This window comes from Stegostoma tigrinum, chromosome 8 (assembly GCF_030684315.1).
Source record: "Stegostoma tigrinum isolate sSteTig4 chromosome 8, sSteTig4.hap1, whole genome shotgun sequence".
Classification (NCBI taxonomy): domain Eukaryota; kingdom Metazoa; phylum Chordata; class Chondrichthyes; order Orectolobiformes; family Stegostomatidae; genus Stegostoma; species Stegostoma tigrinum.
In genome coordinates, this window is record NC_081361.1 from 3,881,024 (window position 1) to 3,903,933 (window position 22,910).

Sequence of the window (22,910 nt, forward strand, 5' to 3'; positions counted from 1 at the left end):
GTGAGGGAGCAATAGACAGGGAGGGAGGGAGAGAGTGAGGGATGGAGAGGGAGCGGGGAAGAGAGTGAGTGACGGATGGAGAGAGGGAGTGAGGAACAGAGAAAGGGAGCGAGGGACAGGGAGGGAGCGAGCAAGCAAGGGAAGGAGAGGGATGGAGCGAGGGACCAGGAGATAGGGAGGGAGGGAACAAGAGACAGGTTGGTTGGAAGCAAGGGAAGGGGAGGGAGCGAGGGTTAGGGATGGAATGAGGGAGAGAGGTAATGAAGCATTAGGAGCAAGGGAATGATAGATGGTGAGGGATTGAGGAATGGGGAGTAAGTGAGGAAGTAAGTGAACAAGGGATGGAGCAATGGAGCGCGGAACAATGCAAGAGAGCGAGGGACGGAGCAAGGGAGCGAGGGACGGAGAGGGCGCATGAGATGGGGCAGGAGTGAGGGACGGAGGGAGGAAGTGAGGGACAGGGAGGGAGCGAGGGATGGAGAGAGAGGGAGAGAGGTAATGAGGCATGGGGAGCAAGGGAGTGAGGGATGGTAAGGAGTGAGGGAAAGGGAAGGAGTGAGGGATGGGCAGGGCACGAGTGACACTTTGTGAGTGAGGGTGGTGGGAGCGAGGGACGGGGAGGGAGAAATGCGAAACGAGGGACCGAGGGACTGGGAGCGAGGGACAGAGTGAGGGGGGGGGGTAAGCGAGGAATGGGGAGGAAGCGAGAGATGGAGCAAAGGGTGGGCTGGGAGAGAGCAAGGGACGGGGTTGGAGCGAGGGCTGGGCTGGAGTGAGGAAGTAAGCGATGGAGAGGGGGTGAGGGATGCGGAGCAAGTGAGAAAGGGACATGGAGCGAGGGAGTGAATGAGGAACAGAGAGGGAGGGAGTGAGGGATAGGGAGGGGCCAAGTTAGTGAGGGACGGAGTGAGGGAGCATAGGATGAGGAGTGAAGGAGGTAGCGAGCGATGGGGAGGGAGGGAGAAAAGGACGGGGTGGAAGGGAGTGAGGGGTGAAGTGGAAGGGAGAAATGGATGGGGACAGAGGGAGGGATGGGGAGGGAGCTAGTGATAGGCGGGGTGGGATTGAGGGATGGGGAGGGATTGAGGGAGCGAGTGAACGAGGGATGGGCCGAGTGAGAGAGGGGGCGAGGGACAGTGTGAGGGAAGGGGAGGGAGTGAGGGACGGTTAGGGAGGGATTGTGAGGGAGCAAGGGATGGAGATTCAGAGGGAGGGAACGAGGGTGTGGGACGGAGGAAGTGACAGATGGAGAGGGAGTGGGGACTGGGTGGGAGTGAGGGACGAGGAGGAAGTGAGGTACAGCGAGGGACTGAGGGGCAGACTGAGTGACTGAGGGTCAGAGTGAGGGAGCAAGGGACAGGGAAGGAGTGGGAACTCAGGGCTGGGGAAGGTGGGAGCAAGGGACAGTGAGAGAGGGACAGGGAGGGAGAAAAAATGGGCTGTGAAGGAGTGAGTGATGAGGAGGGAGTGATGGAGCGAGGGGCTGAGCGATTGAGCAAGAGACAGGGAGGTAGAGAGGGAAAAAGGGTCGGAGAGGCAAAGAGTGAGCGAGGGAGCAAGGGATGGAGTGTGGGATGGAGCGAGGGTGCGAGGGACAGGAAGTGAGCAAGGGATGGGTAGGGAGTGAGTGAGTTAATGGCAGCTAGGGAGGGAGGGACAGGGAGGAAGCGAGGTTATGAGGGTCAGGGAGGCAGCAATAGTGAGGAGCGGAGCGAGGGAGCAAGGGAGGGGAGAGGGAGGGAGCGAGGGCCAGGGAGGGAATGAGGGAGTCAGTGACGGCAAGGGAGTGAGGCACGTGGAAGGGCTGAGGGGCGGGGAAGGAGTGATGGATGAAAGTGAGCAAGGGGCAGGGAGGGCACGCTGGATGATGAGGGAGCGAGGGATGGTGAGGGAGTGAGATGTGGAGGGATCTAAGGGAGAGGGAGGGAGCAAATGAGCAAGGGACAGAGTGGGAGGGAGAAAGGGATGGTGAAGGAGGGACAGTGAGGGACAGAGACAGAGGGAGCGGGGGACGGGCAGGGTGGGAGTGAGAGAGGGACAGTGAGGGAAGGGGAGGGAGGGAGCAAGGGATGGAGAACGAGGGACCCAAAGACATAGCGAGGAAGCCAGGGACGGAGTGAAGGTGAGAGGGACTGGGAGGGGGGAAGCGAGGGACAGAGAGGGAGGGAGGAAGGGTCAGGGTTGGAGGGAGTGACAGATCGTGAGGGAGCAATTGACAGAGAGGGAGTGAGCGAGGGCAGCACGAGATGGGAAGGGAACGCGGTTCAGAGAGGCAGCGAGTGAGTGAGGGAAGGAGAGAGGGAGAAAGAGACAGGAAGGGAGGGAGGAAGCAATGGATGGGGAGTGAGGGACAGCGAGGGAGTAAAGGTTGGGGAGTGAGCATGTGACGTAGCGAGGCATAGGGTGGGAGAGAGCGACGGATGGTGACAAAGTGAGGGACTGGGAGTGAGGGATGCGGAGGGAGTGAGGGAATGAGGTTTGGGGAGGCTGCGAGTGAGCAAGGGACGAAGCGAGGGAGCAAGGGATGGGGAGAGAGCGAGGGTGTAATGGATGGGGAGGGAGTGAGGGACGTGGAGGGAGTGAGGGAACAAGGTTTGGGAAAACAGCAAGGGAGCAAGGGATGTGGAGAGAGGGAGGGAGTGAGTAAGAGGGACGGAGGAAATGATCGAGGGACAGGGTATGAGGAGGAAAGGGCTGGTAAGAGAGGGACAAAGGGACACAGAGGGAAGGAGGGAGAGATGGTGATGGAGGGATCAAGGGATAGAGATGGATTGAATGAGAGAATTTGCGCAGAGGTGACCGATGGAGCGAGGGTGTCAGGGACTGGGAAGGAGTGAGGGAGTGAGGGTTGGGTAGGGAGTGAGTGAGTAAGGGGCAGAATGAGTGAGCGAGAGTTGGAGCAAGGAGGCGAGTGACGAGGAAGGAGCAGGGGAAGGGGAGGGAGCAATTGAGCAAGGGACGGAGCAAGTGAGCCAGATACCTGGAGGGAGTGAGGGAGCAAGGGTCGGAGTTTCAGCGAGTGAGCGGGGGACCAAGGGATGGGGTGGGAGGGAGCGACAAATGGTGAGGGACAGAGTGTTGGGGAGGGAACAAGCAAGGTAGGGAGGGAGTGAGCGAGTTAGGGAGGGCGCAGAAGTGAGGGACTAGGAGGGACTGAGGGATCTGGGTGGAAGGAAGTGAGGGATGTTGAGGGAGCTAGGGGTGGAGATGGGGTGAGCGAGGCAGTGAGGGACGTGGAGAGACCAAGGACAGGGACAGAGCGAGGGTCAGGGAGGGAGGGATCGAGGGGCTGGATGGGTGGCAGTGAGGGACGGGGACAGAGGGTGGCAGCAGGGGACAGGATGCATGGGGAGGGCGGGAGCAAGGGATGGCAAGGGAGTGAGGAATGGGGAGGGACCAAGCGAGGCAGCATGGGATGGGGAGTTTGCGGAGGAAAGGGAGAGAGTGATGGACATTAAGGAATGAGGGACAGGGACCGAGCGATGGACGCAGTTAGGGACAGCAATGCAGCGAGGGACTGGGAGGGAACCAGGGATCGGGTTCGGAGGGAGTGAGAAAGGGTGACAGAATGAGGGGTGGGGAGGGAGTGAGTGAGGTAGCGAGGGATGGGGTGGGAGTGAGGGGTGGGGTGGGAATAACGGACATAAGGAAGTGAGGTACGGGGAGGGAGTGATTGATGGTGAGGGAGCAAGAGATGAGAAGGGAGTGAGGGAGCCAGAGAAGGAGGGAGCAAAAGAGCAATGGGCAGGTTGGGAGGGTGTGAGGGATGGGAGGGAGGGAGCAAGGCATGGAGAGGTAGGGAGCCAGGGAGGTAGTGAGCGAGGGACAGGGAGGGCAGGACGGGGAGGGAGGGATAAAGGGACAGCAAGGGAGTGAGAGATGGGGAGGAAGCGAGTGAGGTAGCATGGGATGGGAAGGGTGCGGAGAAAGGGGAAAGAGTGACTGACGCAAAGGAGGGAGGGATGGGGAGGGAGCGATGGATGGTGAGGAAGTGAGGGATGGTGAGGCAGTGAGGGATGGGGGGAGTGAGGGACGGGGAGGGAGCGAGGGAGAGGGAGAGAGTGAATGAGTAAGAGACCACATGGAGGGAGAAAGGGATGGTGAGGGAGGAAGTGAGCGACAGAGAGGGATGGACAGGGAGGGAGTGAGTGAGGGATGGATGGGTAAGGATCGAGTGAGCCAAGGATGGAGCGATTCAGCGAGAGATGGAGCGAGGGAGTGAGGGATGGTGCGAGGGACTGAGGGACGGGGAGGTAGCGATGGAAAAGGAGGGAACGAGGGAGTTAGGGACGGTGAGGGAATGAGGGTCGGGGAGGCAGCAAGTGAGCGAGGTACGGAGCGAGGGATCAAGGGATGGGGAGGGCGGGAGCTAGAGACAGGGAGGGAGGGAGCGAGAGACTGCGAGGTAGGGAGAGATGGGTAGAGAGCGAGCGACGTGGCGAGGGATGAGGAGGAAATGATGGAGCGAGGGATGGGGAGGGAACAAGAGATGGAGCAAGGCTGTGGGTGACGGAGCAAGTGAGCGAGGGACGGGTATGGAGTGAGTGAGGGAACAAGGGACTGGGAGTGAGGGATCGAGGGACGGGGTGGGGGCAGGGGGCGAGGGACAGGAAGGGAGGGAGAAAGGGACAGAGAAAGAGAGAGAAAGGGACAGTGAGGGAGCAGCAGATATAAGGGAATGAGGGACATGGAGGGAGTGAGGAACGAGGAGGGAGTGAGGGATGAGGAGGGTACAAGTTACAGGGAGTGAGTGAAGGGGCGAGGGACAGAGTGTGGGAGCAACTGACTAGGAGGGAGGGAGAAAGAAACAGGGAGTGAGGGAGAAAGGGACGGTGATAGAGGGAGAGGTAGGGAGTGAGGGACAGTCAGCGAGGAAGTGAGTGAGTGACGGGTATGGAAGGAGGGCAGGACGGGGAGGGCGGGAGCAAGGGATGGCAAGGGAGTGACGGATGGGGAGGGAGCAAGCGAGGCAGCAGGGGATGGGGAGCGTGCGGTGGAAGGGGAGAGAGTGATGGACATGAAGGAGTGAGGGACGGGGAGCGAGCGATGGATGGTGAGGGAGCGAGGGATAGTGAGGGAGCAAGGGATGGGGAGGGAGTGAGGGAGTGATATGGAGCGAATGAGTGAAAGACGAGGTGGGAGGGAGAAAGGGATGGTGAGGGAGGCAGTGAGGGATGGAGAGGGAGAGAGTGAGGGACAGATAGGGATGGAGTGAGTGAGGGACGGATGGGTAACTATTGAGTGAGGGAGGGAGGGAACGAGGAAGAGAGGAAGGGAGGGATCAAGGGATAGAGACAGAGCTAGGGAGGGAATGAGGGATGGAAAGGGAGGGAGCAACGGAAGTAGAGGGAGTGAGGGAGAGAGCAAAGGATGGGGAGGCAGGTAGCTAGGTACGGGGAGGGACCGAGGGAGGGAGCGAGGAACTGAGTGGGAATGAGGGAGGGCGGCAGCAGGGAGGGAGCGAGGGTGAGTGAGTGAGGGAAGGTCGCGAGCGAAGGACTGGGAGCGAGCAGGGGATGGGGAAGGAGCCAGGAAGTGAGGGTTGGGGAGGGAGGGAGAAACGGACAGGGAGGGAGGTAGTGAAGGACATAGATGGAGGGAGCAAGGTAGGGAGAGTCAGGGAGGAAGGGAATGATGGAAGGAGAGAAAGGGAGCAATGGACAGTGAGGGTGCAGAGGGAGTGAGGGACAGTGAAGCAGTGAGTGAGCGAGGGACGGACCAAGTGAGTGAGAAAGGGAATGAGGGAGCGAGGGATGGGGTTGGAGCGAGGGAGTTTGGTCCAATGAGGGAGTGAGGGACGGGGAGGGAGCGAGGGACAGTTTGGGAGCATGTGAGCAAGAGATGGAGCAAAGGAGCGACGGATGGGGAGGGAGGGATGGAGTGAGGGGCAGTTAGGGAGTGGAGAGGGAGGGAGCGATGGATGGAGATGGAGGGAGCAAGGCATGGCGAGGGAACGGAGGAGGAAATGAGGGTCATGGAGGGAGGTAACAAGAGACTGGGAGGGAGTGAGCTATGGGGAGATAGGGATTGAAATACAGGGAGGGAGTGAGGGAGAGGGAGGGGGTGATGGATGTAGTGAGGTATCGAGGGTCAAGGAGGGGTGATGGAGCAAGGCAGCAACGTTGCAAGCAATGGGGAGGGAGGGACCGAGGGACAGGAAGGGAGGGAGAAAAGGACAGGGAGGGACTGAGCGAGGGACGGGGTGGGAGCAACTAACGTTAGGGGTGAGGGAGGCGGTAGGAGCAAGGGAAGGGGAGGGTGCGAGGGACGGGCAGGGAGCGAGTGAGCAAGATACGGAGTGAGGGAGCAAAGGATGGCGAGGGAGTGAGGGACGGGGAGAGAGGGTGAAAGGCACAGGGGGGGAGGGGCAGAGAGGGAGGGTGAAAAGGCCGGGGAGGGAGGGAGGGACAGGGAGAGAGGGTGAAAGGCACAGGGAGGGAGGGGCAGAGAGGGAGGGTGAAAAGGCCGGGGAGGGAGGGAGGGATGGTGATGGAAGGAGCAAGCGACGGGAAGTGAAGGAGTGAGGGATGGGGAGGAAGAGACAATCAGGGAGGGATCAAAGGAACAAGGGATGGGGAGGCAGGGATAGAGAGGGAAGGAGGGAGCAAGGGACTATGAGGGATAAGGAGGTAGTGAGCAATGGAGTGAGGGACAGGGAGGGAAGACAGAGTGAGGGATGGGGTGGGAGTGAGGGAGAGAGTGGGTGAGGAACGGAGTGAGTGAGCGAAAGACAGAGCGAATGAGTGAGAGATGGAGCGAGGGAGTGAGGGATGGCATGAGTGAGCAAGGGACAGGGAGGAAACGAGTGAAAGCGAGGGAACAATGGAGCGAAGGAACAACTGATGGCGAGGGATTGAGAGAGGGGTGGGGGGGAGGGAGAAAGGGAAGGGGAGGGATGAGGAGGAAGCAAAGGATGTAACGGAGTGAGAAGCACGGAGGCAGCGACGGATGGGGAAGGAGCGAGGGATGGGGAAGGAGTGAGTGATCAAAGGACAGGGAGAGACGTAGGGAGCGAGAGATGGGGAGAGAGAGAGGAAGGGATGGAGAGGGAGGGAGTGAGGGACGGAGAGGGAGGGTGAAAAGGATGGGGAGGGATGGAGCGATGGACGGTGAGGGAGGGAGCAAGGGACAGGAAGTGAGGGACCAAGGGATGCCAAGGGAGCAAGGAATGGAGTCAGAGTGAGTGAGGGAGTGAGGGAAGGGGAGGGAATGAGTTTCGGGGAGGAAGCAAGGGATTGAGAGATGGGGAGAGAGTGAGGAAGTGAGTGAGGGAGAGATGTGGTGGGAGGGGCGAAACAAGGAATGGTGAGGGAGAGAGTGAGGGATGGGGAAGGAGTAAGGGATGGTGAGTGAGCAAGGGGGGCGAGGGAGCGACGGATAGGAAGGTAGCGAGGTACCAGGAGGAACCAAGCGAGTGAGGGATGGAGCAAGTGAGCAAAGGATGCGGAGGGAGGGAGTGAGGGATGTAGATGGAGGGAAGGAGCGAGGGATGGAGAGTGAGGGGCAGAGGTAATAAGGAATGGGGATCGAGGGAGCAATGGACAGAGTGTGAGGGAGGGAACGAGAGAAGGGGAGGGAGGGACTGAGGGATGGTGAGGGAACAATGCATGAGGAGGGGGCAAGGGATGATGAGACAGTGAGGGAAGGGGAGGGAGGGAGGGAGGGAGAGGGAGCGAGGGAAACAGAGTCACCAACGGGGAGGGACTGAGGAAGCGAGGGACAGGGAGGGAGAAAGGGACAGCGAGGGAGCGAGGAATGGGGAGGTGTGAGGTGGGAGCAAGGGACTGGGAAGGAGCGAGTGGGAGGGAGTGATGGAATGAGGGACAGGCAGGGAAGGAGCGACAGGGAGGAAGGGAGTGAGAGAGCAACAAGGATGGAGGGAGAGAGAGAGAGCGATAGGGGCAGGGCCTGGGGTACAGGGGGGCGGTGTTCAGAGAGCCAGATACAGTGCTGGGGGCCAGGGGGACAGGAAGCCAGAGGATTACAAAGGCAAGTGAGGGACTCGAAGGGAGAAGGGAGGACAAGGAAGGGGTGGGGGAGAGTGAGAGAGAGAGTGGGTCAGAGATAGAGAGTAGAGACAAGGTTGGAGAAACAGAGTGAGAGCGATGCGGGAGGAGAGAAACAAAGGATACAGAGGGGAATGGGGACAGAGAGGGGGAAGGGGAGAGAGAGGGAAAGAGTGGGAAAGGGTATTAGGGAGAGGTGGGGTCAGAGGGAAAAATACAGAGTGGGAGATGGGGTTCACACAGGCAGAGAGTGAGAGAAATGGGTGCGGATATTCGAGGAGGAGGGAAAGACAGACAGGGTGCAGAGACAGAGGGAGGCAGTGGGTTGGGGAGGGTGGGTGGAAAGAGAGAAGGAAGGGAATGGAGAGAGGGATGGGGTGCGGGGGTTACAGAGAAATGTGGGTCTTAGAGGGAGAGCGCAAGCGAGAAGGGACAGGAGAGAGAGAAAGAGACAGAGATATCCCAGAGGTGAATGCAAGGACAGAGTGACTTGAACCCAACTTCCGAGCTCAGTCTCAAAATCCTCCTATTCCCTTGGGGCCGGGTCTGTCTCTCTCCAGATGAGCTTCTTCAACACAAAGACAAACAACAATATAGTTTGCTGTGCTGCTTGGCACTTTTTAATGAACATTAATTACATATTGAAGTTATGGATGCAGTCAGTGGAACGGTGCCTTTTCTCTTTGGCCTGTGAGTTGAGAGAAACATTGACATGTTTCCCTGTGACCCCCTGTGGGATAAGGATGGATAAGCCAGCAATACCCTCAGTCTGTTACCATAGCGACAGGCTGCTTCATTGCTGAAACATTGAACTGAAATGAGAAAATCCTGGATGGATTGATTAATGAGTGAATTTGATTGATTGATGAATTTGGGTAAAGGGATATTTCAGCACATTCTTCAGCTGCTGCCTGAACTTAGTTTGGGTCACGGCATAAATCGCGGTGTTTGTGCAGCAACTGAGGAGCTGCAGCATGAAGCCCAGTTCCTGCACGAAGTGATGTAGATACATCGAGTTATACCTCAAATTAAACATCCGGTACCATATAGAATACACCATTAACGTTGACCAGAACAGGATGAAATTGGCTGAGATCACAAACAGTAAAATGATGGATTTTCTTCGATTTTGCATTTCTGTGTCACACTGACCGTCCCCATTGGTGTGAGCCCGGAGTCTCCTGCGGGCTCTGCTGGTCACTAAAATGTGTCTGACGGTGAAAACATTGAGCAGCAGAATCAGGAGAAATGAGAGTCCTGGGGTTAGAATGTGGTGGAGGAACTCGATTCTGGCCCAGACAGGAGAGCCATAAACATCGGCTGTTACAAAACAAAACCAGGGGTGGTTTCTCAGCCAATACCAACCTGTGAGCATAAAATACCAGAAAATGTTCTTCAAACAGCTCAGCACAGTCATTGTTCCCAGAACCACAGCCGCCGTTTTCTCACTGCAATATTTACTTTTCAGCTTCTGGCAACAAATGGCCACAAATCGATCAAAGGTGAAAGTGACGGTGAACCAGACAGAACAGTCAGTGGCTACATAAAGCAGGACGGCGTGAATATTACACACAGGGATGTGCACCAGGAAATAAAACTGTTCCCGATAAACAATTGGAATTTTTCTCAATATCAGGTCGAGGATAATGGCCAATAGATCTGCCACTGCCATGGCCCCCAGGTAACGTCTGACACATGGAGACAATCCACAATCTTTATAAAGAAGGACGTAAATTGTCACTAGATCAACTGTGCGGAAGGAAAACAAACAAATTATACAACACCCTGGAGGCAAAGTTACCAGTTTGTTTGAGGACCCAGTGACATTTTCAAATGTATCACTGATTTATTGAAAAAAAAATGAAAATGAAATAACAAATCGTAATGTCTCAATCTTTTCACAGGAAATGTAACGTAAAACACAAGAAGCACTCCCTGCCTAAATACGTGAATAAACATCTAGAAGAACGGATGGTTTCTAGAGCATTCCCACACACTCGATCACTCGCGAGCAGGCACAGGTCACTTCTTTACAGTTCCTGATACAGAGGGTGAAAATTTTGCCTTCCTGAAGGATTCTCTCCCAGTTCCTTGAAGACAAACAGATGTTGGACATTTTTGTTTCTTTTTTGTCTAAATTGTGGTCAATTTTCAGTTGTGAAGAAACATGAACACAGGGAAAATGTATTCACCCAATTTAACTACCTGAGGGGATTTTGAAACAGTGTCTCCTTCTCCCTGGAACGGGTTCTTTTCCCTTGGGATCTAATCTTTTGTTCAATTAACTGACATCCAACTGTTCTCAAATAACGTCAGTTACAGAATGTTCCGGGGAAGTGTCACCGGGCGCAAAATGTTAACTTTGTTTTCTCCTCCACAGATGCTGCCAGACCTGCTGAGCTTTTCCAGCAACTTTGATTTTGTTCCTGCTATGAATGGACTCCCACAGTAAATCAATAATATCGACCAGAATTTAAGAAATCCAAACTTAGCTGAAAATTGTCACTGAAAAAGTGGCCCAATTTCTGGGCACGGTTTAGGTCTTGTCTACTGGGTAGCGCCCATACCACTGAGGCAGAGCACTGGGTTAGATTTCCTCCCCTGAACCTGTGGTAATGTCCCCAGCTCTGGAACAGAAGTTCTTGATTCGAGTCCTTCCTGTGTCACAGCATGCCAGAACAGGTTGAGGGGCAAACACACAGGAGAATAATGTTGCAAATTCGGGGGCTATTGCAGTGTGGTGGTCGTGTCTCCATCAGTGGGCCCAAAGGTCAGGATTCAAAAACCCCAGAGGTGCTTCATAAAATATCTAAACAAGTTGACTAAAATTATTTTCGAATTGTGACTTGATCGAGGAGGGAGAGGTATCAGTTTTGAATTTCAGGATTTAGTCAGAGAATGCATATGACAGAAAACACAGCCATTCCTGTTGATTGGAGTAAAATTGGCACCTTATAGACGTTGTAAAATCATAAAGCCACGGACAGGCTAAACAGTCAAGATCTTTTTTTCCCAGAGTAGGGGAGTCCAAAATTAGAAGGTTTAATGTGCGAGGGGAAAGTCGTGAAAAGGACCCAAGAGGCAACATTTTCATGCAGAGGATGATTTATGTACAGAACAAGTGCCAGAGGAAGTAGTGGAGGCTGGAGAAAACAACATTTACAAGGCATCGGGATGGTGATATGAACAGGAAGTGTTTAGAGGGACATGGGGCAAATGCTGGAAAATGGGACTCGTTCAATTTCGGATATCTGGTCGGCATGGACAAGTTGGACTAAATGGGTTGTTCCCATGCTGTGCACCTTTTTGATTCACTCATCCAATTTATCCAGATCTCTGAGTAATCTTAGATGAAATTCTTCCCTGTCCACTGTAAAACCAATCTTGGCGTCATCCACAAACTTGTTGGTTGTGCCTTCTATAATTCACATCTAAACCATTTTCATAAATCACAAACAAATGTAGACCCAGCACTGATCTCTGTGGATCACTGCTGGTCATAAGCTTACAGCCCAAGAAACAAACCTCCATGACCAACCTGTCTCTTACCGTTAAACAGAAATACACAGAAACACACACACACAGGCATATCAGGACACTCAGAAAGCAGTGGAATTGTGTTGAGAAACACGTCAGGCATGATCGAACAGCAGAGCTGACTGCTCCCCTGTCTTAGGCTCTATACTCTTCAGGTATCAGGAATATTTTCCCATGACAGCAGTGGAGGCTGAGATTGATAAATAGTTTATGGAGCAGAGTCATTGGGGATGCGGAATAAGTTTGAGGGGCTGAATGGTCTCATCTGCTCCTTTTCTGTGCTCATTAAAGTGGATGTGACTTGCTATGAGGTTAACACACTTTAAGGAGTCTCCTAATTCAGGTTGAGATAAGGACTTTGCTTGCTCTATAACATTTCGCTGTCTGCAGTGTTGTCATCCCCAGGGAACATTGAAGACTCAGTTATTAAAGATATTCAATGCAGATCTCTACTGAACTTTGATAATCAGCAGAGTCAATATTTAATGGGAATAAACAGGAAAGGGATGTTCAGCTGTAAACAGATCAGCTATGGTCTTTTTAAATTGAGCAGCAGGCTCGAGTGTCCGAATGGCCAACTGCAGGACCTTTCTGATGTGTTTTATCTCACTCTACCCCTCGAGGTTGTGACAGAGGTAAAGGAAGACCCATTCAGCAAGCCAGGATTATGACAGATCGGAGGAGACCATTCTGCCCTTCAAAGGAGTTGCATAGAAATGGAATGAAATATTCAGTCATAGAGCCATAGAGATATATAGCATGGAAACAGGCCATTTGGTCCAACTCATCCATGCTATTCAGATATCCTGAATAAACCTAGTCACATTTGTCAGTAGTTGGTTGATATCCCTCTCAAACCTACGTATTCTTGTACCCATCCAGATGCCTTTTAAATGTTGTAACTCTATCAACCTCCACTTCCTCTGGCAGCTCATTCCATACATGCACCACCCTCTGCATGAAAATGTTGCCCTTTCGGTCGCTTTTAAATCTTTCCCCTCCCATCCTAACCTGTGCCCTCTTGTTTTGGACTCCCCACCCCAGGGAAAAGACCTTCACGGTTTCCCCTGATTTATCATGATTTCGTAAACCTCTGCAAGGTCACCCCTCAATGACAGTTGTGTATTTTATTGTGTGGAGACTGCTGCAATTTTTCAACAGAGCACCCACAGCCAAAAATGTCAATAATTATTAAGATTATCAGTATTGGTAATGTTGATAAAGGGACAAAAGTAATCCAGGCTAACAGGAAATTTCCACTCCTCCTCAATACGTGTCTGGGGAAAATTGAACACTGCATTGAGAGGCAAGATTTATATCTGCATCTGAAAGACAGCATTTTTGACCGTGCAGCATACTACTCAAGTGTTCGTCTATATTCTGTGCTTGTCTTTTAATTGGTCAAGAATCAGAATCATTGACAGTACAACCTCGACCTGATGATCTGACAACAAATAGCTCTAATGGTGGATTGTGGAGCTCAGAAAATCTTGACAACCAGCTACACACCACAGGACGAGGCCCTGCAACCTTTCTAGGCGGCTATACAGTAGCAGGGGCCCTGGCTCGCTAAAATTAAATACAGAGCAGAAATAATTACTTACTTTTACATTAGAAAGCTGTATCTAATGGAATTCCTCAGGGACCAATGTGAGGTCATCAACAATTTACAATCCAGATTTACGATTTTGGGGGGAGTGGTGAGAGCGTGAGACAAGGGCCAGCCGGGAAGGCAATCTTCTGCTTTTAAAAATTTACCTCATGAATCGGCGGCCCACTTGATTTGAGCAGCAGGAGTGGTGAGAGCGCAAGACAGGAAGTGATCTATTATTGGCATTGTCTGTATCAATGGTTTACATAAATGCAACAAAATGTATTCAAACTAAATTTGTCAGTGATGCTATGATAAGCAGGAAATTAAGCTATCAGGAGGAGGTAGAGAGAATGTAAATTGAGAAGCAATTTGGCAAATGAAATATAACGAAAGTAACTGTGAACCTGTGAGATTTTCAGGAAGAACAAAAGGTCATATATTACATAAATGTCTGGAGACTATGGGGCTTAGTGATACATTGTGTACTGCAGCATTCACTCTGAAACCTTCAGACATTGGTAGCGGTGCTCTATCATCCTGATGGCTACTCCCTGATGTTCCAAGTTGCCTCGTTATTCTCAGTTCGCACGGGATATTTTGATGTGATTGGTTGGCGGTTAGGAGTGGTGAGTGGGAGGGTGCTTTGGACTATGTGTCAAGGGAGCGGCCTTTATCTACGATACCATCCTTTTTTTTTACGCAGAGGTACGAAGATAATGGGAATGGCTGCCTGCTTCTGAATGAAGAGGCTGTGGCTGCTGCCAGGACAGTGGGTATTCACCAAAATGATGTGCTGTGTATGGTCACACTGCAACATTAATGGAGTAGGAGCTTGGACGGTTCAATCACAAGAATGAAAATATTAAATGCAGGTATTTTCAGATTAGCTGAAATTGTTAGTATATCAGATTCTTAATTCACCTCCCAGAACCAGCCCGGACACCTTTTTTTACTCACTCACAGGGTGTGGGTTTCACTGGCTGGGACAACATTCACTCCCATCCCTCATTGTCCAGAGGAAGTTACAGCCAGTGACATTGTTGGAAGTTTGGGGCACATGTAGGCCAGAGCAGGGGAGGAATGGCAGTTTCCTTCCTGACAAGACATGAGTGAATCAGATGGGTTTTCCTCACTGTTGCCAATGGTTTCAACTTCATCATTCAAATGTTAATTCCAGATTTTGGTTGAATTGAAATTCCAACAGCTCACTTGGTTGGATTTGAACTCGGGGCCTCAGTTTTTAGATTAAGAACATAGCAATAATACCCTCTGCCATCACTGTAAAACCAGATGAAATATCAGTTCAGCATGGAGCACTTTACAGACCAGATTGTGTCCTTAGCGCCATAGAACATCGAACATTACAGCACAGTACAGGCCCTTCGGCCCTCGATGTTGTGCCGACCTGTCATACCGAGCTCAAGCCCATCTAAACTACACTATTCCATGTACGTCCATATGCTAACCCAATGCCGACTTAAGTGTACCTAAAGTTGGCGAATCTACCACCGTTGCAGGCAAAGAGTTCCATTCCCTTACTACTCTCTGAGTAAAGAAATTACCTCTGACATCTGTCCTATATCTTTCCTCCCTCAATTTAAAGCTATGCCTCCTCGTGCTCGCCGTCACCATCCTAGTAAAAAGGCTCTCCCTATCCACCCTACCTAACCCTCTGATTTTTTTATATGTTTCAATTAAGTCACCTCTCAACCTTCTTCTCTCGAATGAAAACAGCCTCAAGTCCCTCAGCCTTTCCTCGTAAGACCTTCTATCCATACCAGGCAACATCCTAGTAAATCTCCTCTGCACCCTTTCCAAAGCTTCCACATCCTTCTTATAATGTGGTGACCATAACTGTACACAATACTCCAAGTGTGGCTGCACCAAGTTTTGTACAGCTTCACCATGACCTCTTGGTTCTGGAACTCGATCCCTCTATTAACCAAAGCTAAAACACTGTATGCCTTCTTAACAGCCCTGTCAGTCAGGGTGGCGACTTTCAAGGATCTGTGCACATGGACACCGAGATCTCTCTGCTCATCTACACTACTGAGAATCTTACCATTAGCCCTGTACTTTGCCTTCTGGTTACTGCTGCCAAAGTGCATCACCTCACACTTGTCTGCATTAAATTCCATTTGCCACCTCTCAATCCAGCTCTACAGCTTATCTATGTCTCTCTGCAACCTATAGCATCCTTCGTCACTATCCACAACTCCACCGACCCTCTACTTCCTCATCCAGGTCATTTATAAAAATGACAAACAGCAGTGGGCCCAACACCGACCCTTGCGGTACACCACTAGTAACTGGTCTCCAGGATGAACATTTCCCATCAACTACCACCCTCTGTCTTCTTTCAGAAAGCCAATTTCCGTTCCAAACTGCTATGTCCCGCACAATTCCATTCCTTCGCATTTTGTACAATAACCTTGCTGAAATCCATATACACCACATCAATCGGTTTACTCTCATCTACCTGTTTGTTCACCTTCTCAAAGAACTCAATGAGGTTTGTGAGGCACGACCTTCCCTCCACAAAACCGTGCTGACTATCCCTAATCAATTTATTTGTTTCTAGATGATTATAAATCCTATCCCTTATGCCTTTTCCAACACTTTAACAACAACTGAGGTAAGGCTCACTGGTCTATAATTACCAGGGTTGTCTCTACTCCCCCTCTTGAACAGGGGAACCACATTTGCTATCCTCCAGTCTTCTGGCACTATTCCAGTAGACAATGACGAGTTAAAGGTCAATGCCAAAGGCTCGGCAATCTCCTCCCTGTCATCCCAGAGGATCCGAGGATAAATGCCAGCTGGCACAGGGGACTTATCTATCCTCACCCTCTGTAGGATTTCTAATACCTCTTACCTGTGAACCTCAATCCCACCTTGTCTAGTAGCCTGTATTCTCATCGACAACATTGTCGTTTTCTGGAGTGAATACTGTTGAAAAATATTCATTTAGGGCTTCCCCTATCTCATCTGATTCCACACACAACTTACCACTACTATCCTTCATTGGCCCTAATCTTAAATTCGTCATTCTGTTATTCCTTAAATACCTATAGAAAGCTTTAGGATTTACCCTGATCCTATCCGCCATCAACTTCTCATGTCTTTTCCTGGCTCTTCTGAGCTCTCTCTTTAGGTTTTTCCTGGCTAACTCGCAGCCCTCAAGTGCCCTAACTGAGCCTTCACATCTCACCCTAACATAAACCTTCTTCTTCCTCTTGACCAGAGATTCCACCTCCTTCGTAAATCACAGCTCCGACACTCTACAGCCTCCTCCCTGCCTGACAGGTACATACTTATCTAGGATACACAGGAGCTTTTCCTTGAATAAGCTCCACATTTCTGATGTGCCCATCCCCTGCAGTTTCCTTCCCCATCCTAAGCTCCCTAAATCTTGCCTAATCTCATCGTAATTGCCTTTCCCCCGGCTATATCTCTTGCCCAGTGGTATACACCTATCCCTTTCCATCACTAAAGTAAACATAACAGAATTGTGATCGCTATCATCAAAATGCTCACCTACTTCCAAATCTAACACCTGGCCAGGCTCATTACCCAGTACCAAATCTAATGTGGCTTCGCCCCTTGTTGGCCTGTCTACATACTGTGTCAGGAAGCCCTCCTGCACACACTGGACAAAAACTGACCCAACTAAAGTACTCGAACTATAGTCTTCCCAGTCAATATTTGGAAAGTTGAAGTCCCCCATGACAACTACCCTGTCTCTCTCACTCCTATCGAGAATCATCTTTGCTATCCTTTCCTCTACATCTCTGGAACTATTCGGAAGCCTACAGAAAACTCCCAGCAGGGTGACCTCTCCTTTCCTATTTCTAACCTCAGCCCATACTACCTCAGTTGACGAGTCCCCAAACATCCTTTCTGCAACTGTAATACTGTCCTTGACAAACAATGCCACACCTCCGCCCCTTTTACCATCTTCTCTGTTCTTACAGAAACATCTAAATCCTGGAAACTGCAACAACCATTCCTGTCCCTGCTCTATCCATGTCTCCGAAATGGCCACAACATCGAAGTCCCAGGTACTAACCCATGCTGCAAGTTCACCCACCTTATTCCGGACGCTCCTGGCATTGAAGTAGACACACTTCAAGCCAACTTCTTGTTTGCCGGTGCCATCTTGCTTCATCTGACAAGAACTTTCGTCATTCAACTCCCCAAGTTCCTGTCACTGACCAAATGATTCTCAGACACTTTCTGACACCAGTTTTCTTCAAACACGTGTTCGAAAGCCATTCCTCATGAGGATGGACTCTCCAAACAATATATTACATCAGCTTTATAGTTGCACGTAATCATCAGCACACTTTATACAGACACTGAAAAATATACACTTATATAATGGTTATCAATATCCAATCACAATTAGTAATTTTAATTTTTTTGCTTGGTCGCCGTATTGTGTTCAGCCAATAACACCATCCTAACACATCTCATTACAAAGTATAACTTCATGCAGACAGTTATTTTGTCTTCAGCCATTATCTTGACTGGTATCTAACTTGTTGCTACTTCATTGTCATCAAAGTTTCTATTGTCCCTTATATTTGACATTGTTATTTTATGAGGTATCTCCAGTAAAATTTTGCATGGTTTTACATGGCAGAGCGTCAGTTCCCTTTCACAAAACCATGTTGACTCCGATTGCATGGAAGTTCTCGAAATGTTCTGCAGTCCTTTCCTTAAGAATGGAGTCTAGTAGATTCCCAATGTTAGGCTAATTAGCCTATCAGCTCCTGCTTTCTGTCTCCCTCTCTCCTTGAAGCCACGTGTTATTGGGTCAAAGAGTTATACAATCCAGAAACAGACTCTTCAGTGCAACTCATTTGCAATGATCAGATACCTCAATCTGATCTCGTCCCATTTACCAGCATTTGGTACATATCCCTCTAAACCCTTCCTATTCACATAACCATCTAGGTGCCTTAAAAAACTGATTTAACCAGCCTCCATCACTTCTACAGGCAGCTCATTCCATACATGTGCCACACTCTGTGTGAAAAAGTCACTCCTCAGGTCCTTTTTATATCTTTATTGATTCATTTTAAAACTATGCCATCCAGTTTTCGATTCCACAGCCACAGCTTATGTGGAAGTAAATTTCCCAGGTTCACCAGTCTCTGAGTGAACACATTTATTCTCATCTCAAACAGATTGATCTGCGTGTATCTAAGACTGCAACCCCTTCTTTCAAACAATGCAGCCAGGAAATCATCACCCTTGCTTTCATTCTGCTTCACCCTGACAGAGTTTTATATGTTTTACTGAGATCACCACTCATCTTTGTAATCTTCATCGAATACAGGCCCTGTCAACTCAAACTCCGCTCATACAACAACCTATCATCACAAGGATCAGTCTGGTCATCCTTTGTTATATTCCCCTGGAGAAAGTATGTCTTTTTGTAGGTAAGGAGACTAAAACTGCACACGTTACTCCAGAATATTCTCGATGGGATCTCACCTGTACAGCCACAGTAAGAACGCCTTACTCCTCTACACTATTCTCTTTGAAATGAATATCAAGCCATTATTTATCCTGCATTGTTACTTTCCATCACTGATGTACAAGGACATCCAGATTCTTCGCAGCATTATGAGTGCCCACTTGCTGGGTCTGTGTGCACTGACCAGGGTACCAATGCCATTCACATTATTTGACTTCTGCCTTCAGAAGTTACTGCCCTGCACCGATCTCAAATGTCTGCACAAAAAAAAAACACAAATGACAGGAAGCACAAGTAACTTTATAGGTCAATATTTTTCAAACAATCCCTCTTCAAATATTATGCTGCTGTCCTATTACTTCCCGCCAAAGTGCAGAACGTCACATGCATCTGCATTGCACTTCATCTACCATATATTTTCCCAATCATTCCACTTGTCTAAATCGCCTTGGACCATCTTTACAGTCTCCTTACCACTCACCATCCCAGTTTTGTACTGTCAGCAAACTTGGACACATTTCATTTGATTCCCTCAACCAAACTTTTGATATGCTTTGTAAATATCTTGAGTCCCTGACTTACACCATAAAACTTTCAATCCAAAAAAAGCATCCATTTATTCCTGCTCACTGTTTCCTGTCAACTTCCCGATTGTGACACCAGGTCCATATATTTGGCCCAATCACACGTGTTTTTCGTTTGCACACCAGCCTTGGAACTCCATCATTTTTTTTTCCCCAAAATCCAAATGCAGTGCATTCATTCCTTCTCTGTAATATATCTCCCGGTTGGTTTCTCAAATATGATTCCCAGATCATAAACCGAAATTGATTTTGTCTATGCCCATTAAATCCTGTCGCAATAATTTCTCCAAATTACTTTATCCACTAATTTCATTATATTTCCATTTCTCACCACACTGATGTTTCCTATTATTGCTTAGAAAGTTTTCTTTTACATTTTCTCCTGTGAATACAGGAATGACGAGTTCTGTCATAGTTCTACCATTTCCTTGTTATTCATTCTCCACTGTCTCGTTTTAGACTATTTTCTCATATGTTCCCTATCGGGATCCTTTTAGAAGTAATTGCAGTTCATTCTTATAGCCCTTGTTATTATTGTCTGCAGAAACCCAACAATTCCTGCCTTATGCTGCTCAATGGTTGAATTTCCACGACCATACAATACAGAAGCATAGTCTGTGTACTGTAGGAAATACAGTGCAACATCCATTAGTCCCACTTTTCTGCACAAGGCCCGAAACCCTGACTATTATGACACTTCAAGTGCTCATCCAAATACTGTTCAGTGGTTTGTGGTGTTACCCATGACAACTCCCTCTCAGAGAGTCCATTCTAGACCCATATGGGTATAAACAATCCTGAACTTTTCTTTAACTCTCAAACCCTTCACTTGAAAAGTGTGCTCCTTTTTCTTGGCCTTGTTACTAAAAGGAGCAGCTGCTTTCTATTGACCCTGTTCATACCTCTCAATCGTGCATTCCTGAATTACTTACTCGCTCAACTTTCACTGGTCCAAGGCAAACAACACAAGATTAAACAACCTCTCGTCAGAGCTGATGTGCTCTATCACAGAGAACATCCTGGTGAATTTCCTCTGCACTCCTTCCAGTGAAACCACATCTTTCCTATAATGTGGCATCAACTGCACACAGATCTCCATCTTGGCCTAAATGATGTCCTGTATACTCTTATAATCTATGCCTTGATGAATAAAGGCTATTCCTACAGCCCCCTATGCCTTGTTAATCAACCTAATAACTTGTCCAGTCACATCAGGAATCTGCGGAGAAGTGCCCTCTGAGCTTCCTAATGTGCTGTCATTCATTGAGTGCTCCCCTTGTCTGTTTCATTCTTCCAAAGTGTATCACCTCATATTTATCAGTGTAACATTCCATCTGCCATTAATCTGTCTATCTGACCTTTCTCTCACTATCTTCCTGTAACGTAAGACCTTCCTCCTTACTATGAAACATCTAGCCAATCCTTGTGTCAAACACAAATTTACTTATCACACATCCTCCTCCACCTGCTCCACATTCACATCTATATTATTTATGAATTCCACAAATAATAAGGGACACAGAACTGATCCTGGTGGTACACCATTGGACACTGGTTTCCAGTCACACAGTCAGCCATCTGCCATCATCCTCTGTCTCCTGACATTAAGTTGATTTTAGATCAAACTTCGCAAGTCAGTAAGGGGCTCCCGGATTATTCTGTTCCTTTTGACATGCTTGCAGAATATCTAGGGATTCTCCGTCAATTTGCCTGCCAGGAGTTTTCCATGCCATGGTGCTAGTCTATCCCCTCCGAGTGAAGAATTTGCTCCCTGTTACAGTCTTAAATGGCCTGCCCCTGATCCAGCCATTATTTACCTTCAACATGCAGTAGACAATCAGCGAAACCTTGTGTTTATTTCCAACTTGTTGTATGTTTTGTGAATTTTCTACATTTCACTGCGATCACTTCTTATTCTTTGAAATTGTAGAGAACACAGGACGAGATTCCTCATCAAACCATCTTACAATCTGAGGGATAAAGGTGGAGAATGTTTCATGCACTTCCTCTGGGATAAGTATATTATTTCTCAGATTGGAACACCAAAACTGCACATAACACTCAATGTCCAGTTTCACCAACACTCTATGCAACTGCTGCAGGATGTCTTTACTTCTGCATTCCAATTCCCTTAAATGATGGCCAACCTACCATTTCACAAGAAGTCCTCCCAATTCCCTTTGAATTATTTTTATTTATGAACTCAGGATGTAAGATCTTGCAGAAAGCCTTCTGAAAATCCAAATATACCACTTCCACTGGTCCTCTACTGTCTGTGCTGAAGAATCAGCTTCAAAAATTATGATGTTTATTAAGCATGATTTCTCGTTCAGAAATGCATGGTGATTCTCTCCAATGTTGTTTGTACTTGCTAAATATCCAATACCACATCTTGTATTAGAGATGCCAAAAGTTTCCTTCCCGATATCAAGATAACTGGATTGGGGTTCACTGCACTATCTCTTCTTCCCTTTGTAAATTGTTGGATAATGTTGTCTAACTTCCAGTTATCTACAATGGCTTCCACTCTTTGCAGAATGTGCAGGAAAATAAAACACAGTTATCAGCATTGCAATTAATAATTCTATTGGTGCTTTCTTTTCCTGACATTTTGATATGAAGTACATCTGGTCAATCAGATTTGTCAAAGCTCAATCCAACTGCATTTCCAAATACTACCCTGTCATTGACATGAATTGACTTTACGTCATTAGTTCCAAAAGTGCCATAACAGCACTTCGTGTGTCTGGGAGATTTTCTGGATCTTCCTTCATGAAGACAGATGCAAAGTAACTGGTTAGTTTATCCGCTATTTCCCTGTTCTCCATAATGGAGTCTCCTGTTTCCATTGCTAGTCTTCCACATTTAACTTTGATCTTACATTTTTTTATAAGAATAAATATTAAATTTAGGCCGACTTTGTGTTTCATATTCTTTTGTATTCAAGTTCTCTTTTTGATTTCCTTAACAGCTTCGGGGCCCTGTTTTTCTTGGTCATCAATTTCCCAGGATTCTCAGGTTTCCACAATATCTGGAATTCCTCTGAAACCATTTCCTTTGATTTAATGCAAACCTTAGTATTTTATGTTGACCACCATTGAGTCATCCTCTCCTTCTTTGTTGTTTGTACCTGAGAGAAATATATGTACTTTTCAGACGTTGCAGTATTTTAAGAAAAAACAAACATTGCCTGTCGGCCACTAAGTTTTATCTTGAACTTTCCCAATTCATTATATGTAACCTGACAATCCAGCCTCATGGATTCCATGATATTTGAGTGTAACATTTAAAAATTTAATGCTTATGCAGATGCAATGTAATATGCAATATATTGTTGTCACTATTTCTCAAAAGCTGCTTCAGACCAAAGTTATTCATTAGCTCTTCTGGCCGTACAACACCAAATTCGAAATGACTTGTCCTCTGGTTTGGTGCATAACATACTCTTCAATCTCCCTCATATGCATGTGTGGATTTTATTTTTCATGGCATTAGCAGTCACTTACTTTACGGAGTTTAAATGCAACTTGAGATAATCATTGTTACTCCAGAGTCCACAATACTTGTGTATCTAATCTTCAAAGCATAAGATGTACAAAATTTGTGCTACAGTTTTTGTTTCAATATATACCATGCTAATACTTGCTTCTTGCTATTTTTCAGCTCGACACAAACTGATTCAGTGGAATCTGAGGGACGTGGCC

General features: G+C 48.6%; 1 protein-coding gene across 1 annotated transcript in view; it reads right to left on the reverse strand.

Annotated features, from left to right (window-relative positions):
- The window catches only part of LOC132209913 (uncharacterized), a 40,070-nt gene that overhangs the window by 12,984 nt on the left and 4,176 nt on the right, over nt 1-22,910 (reverse strand). The window contains exon 2 of the mRNA XM_059648225.1: nt 9,436-9,755. Within this exon, the coding sequence (XP_059504208.1) occupies nt 9,436-9,755 (320 nt within the window). The remainder of the gene's footprint in view (nt 1-9,435; nt 9,756-22,910) is intronic.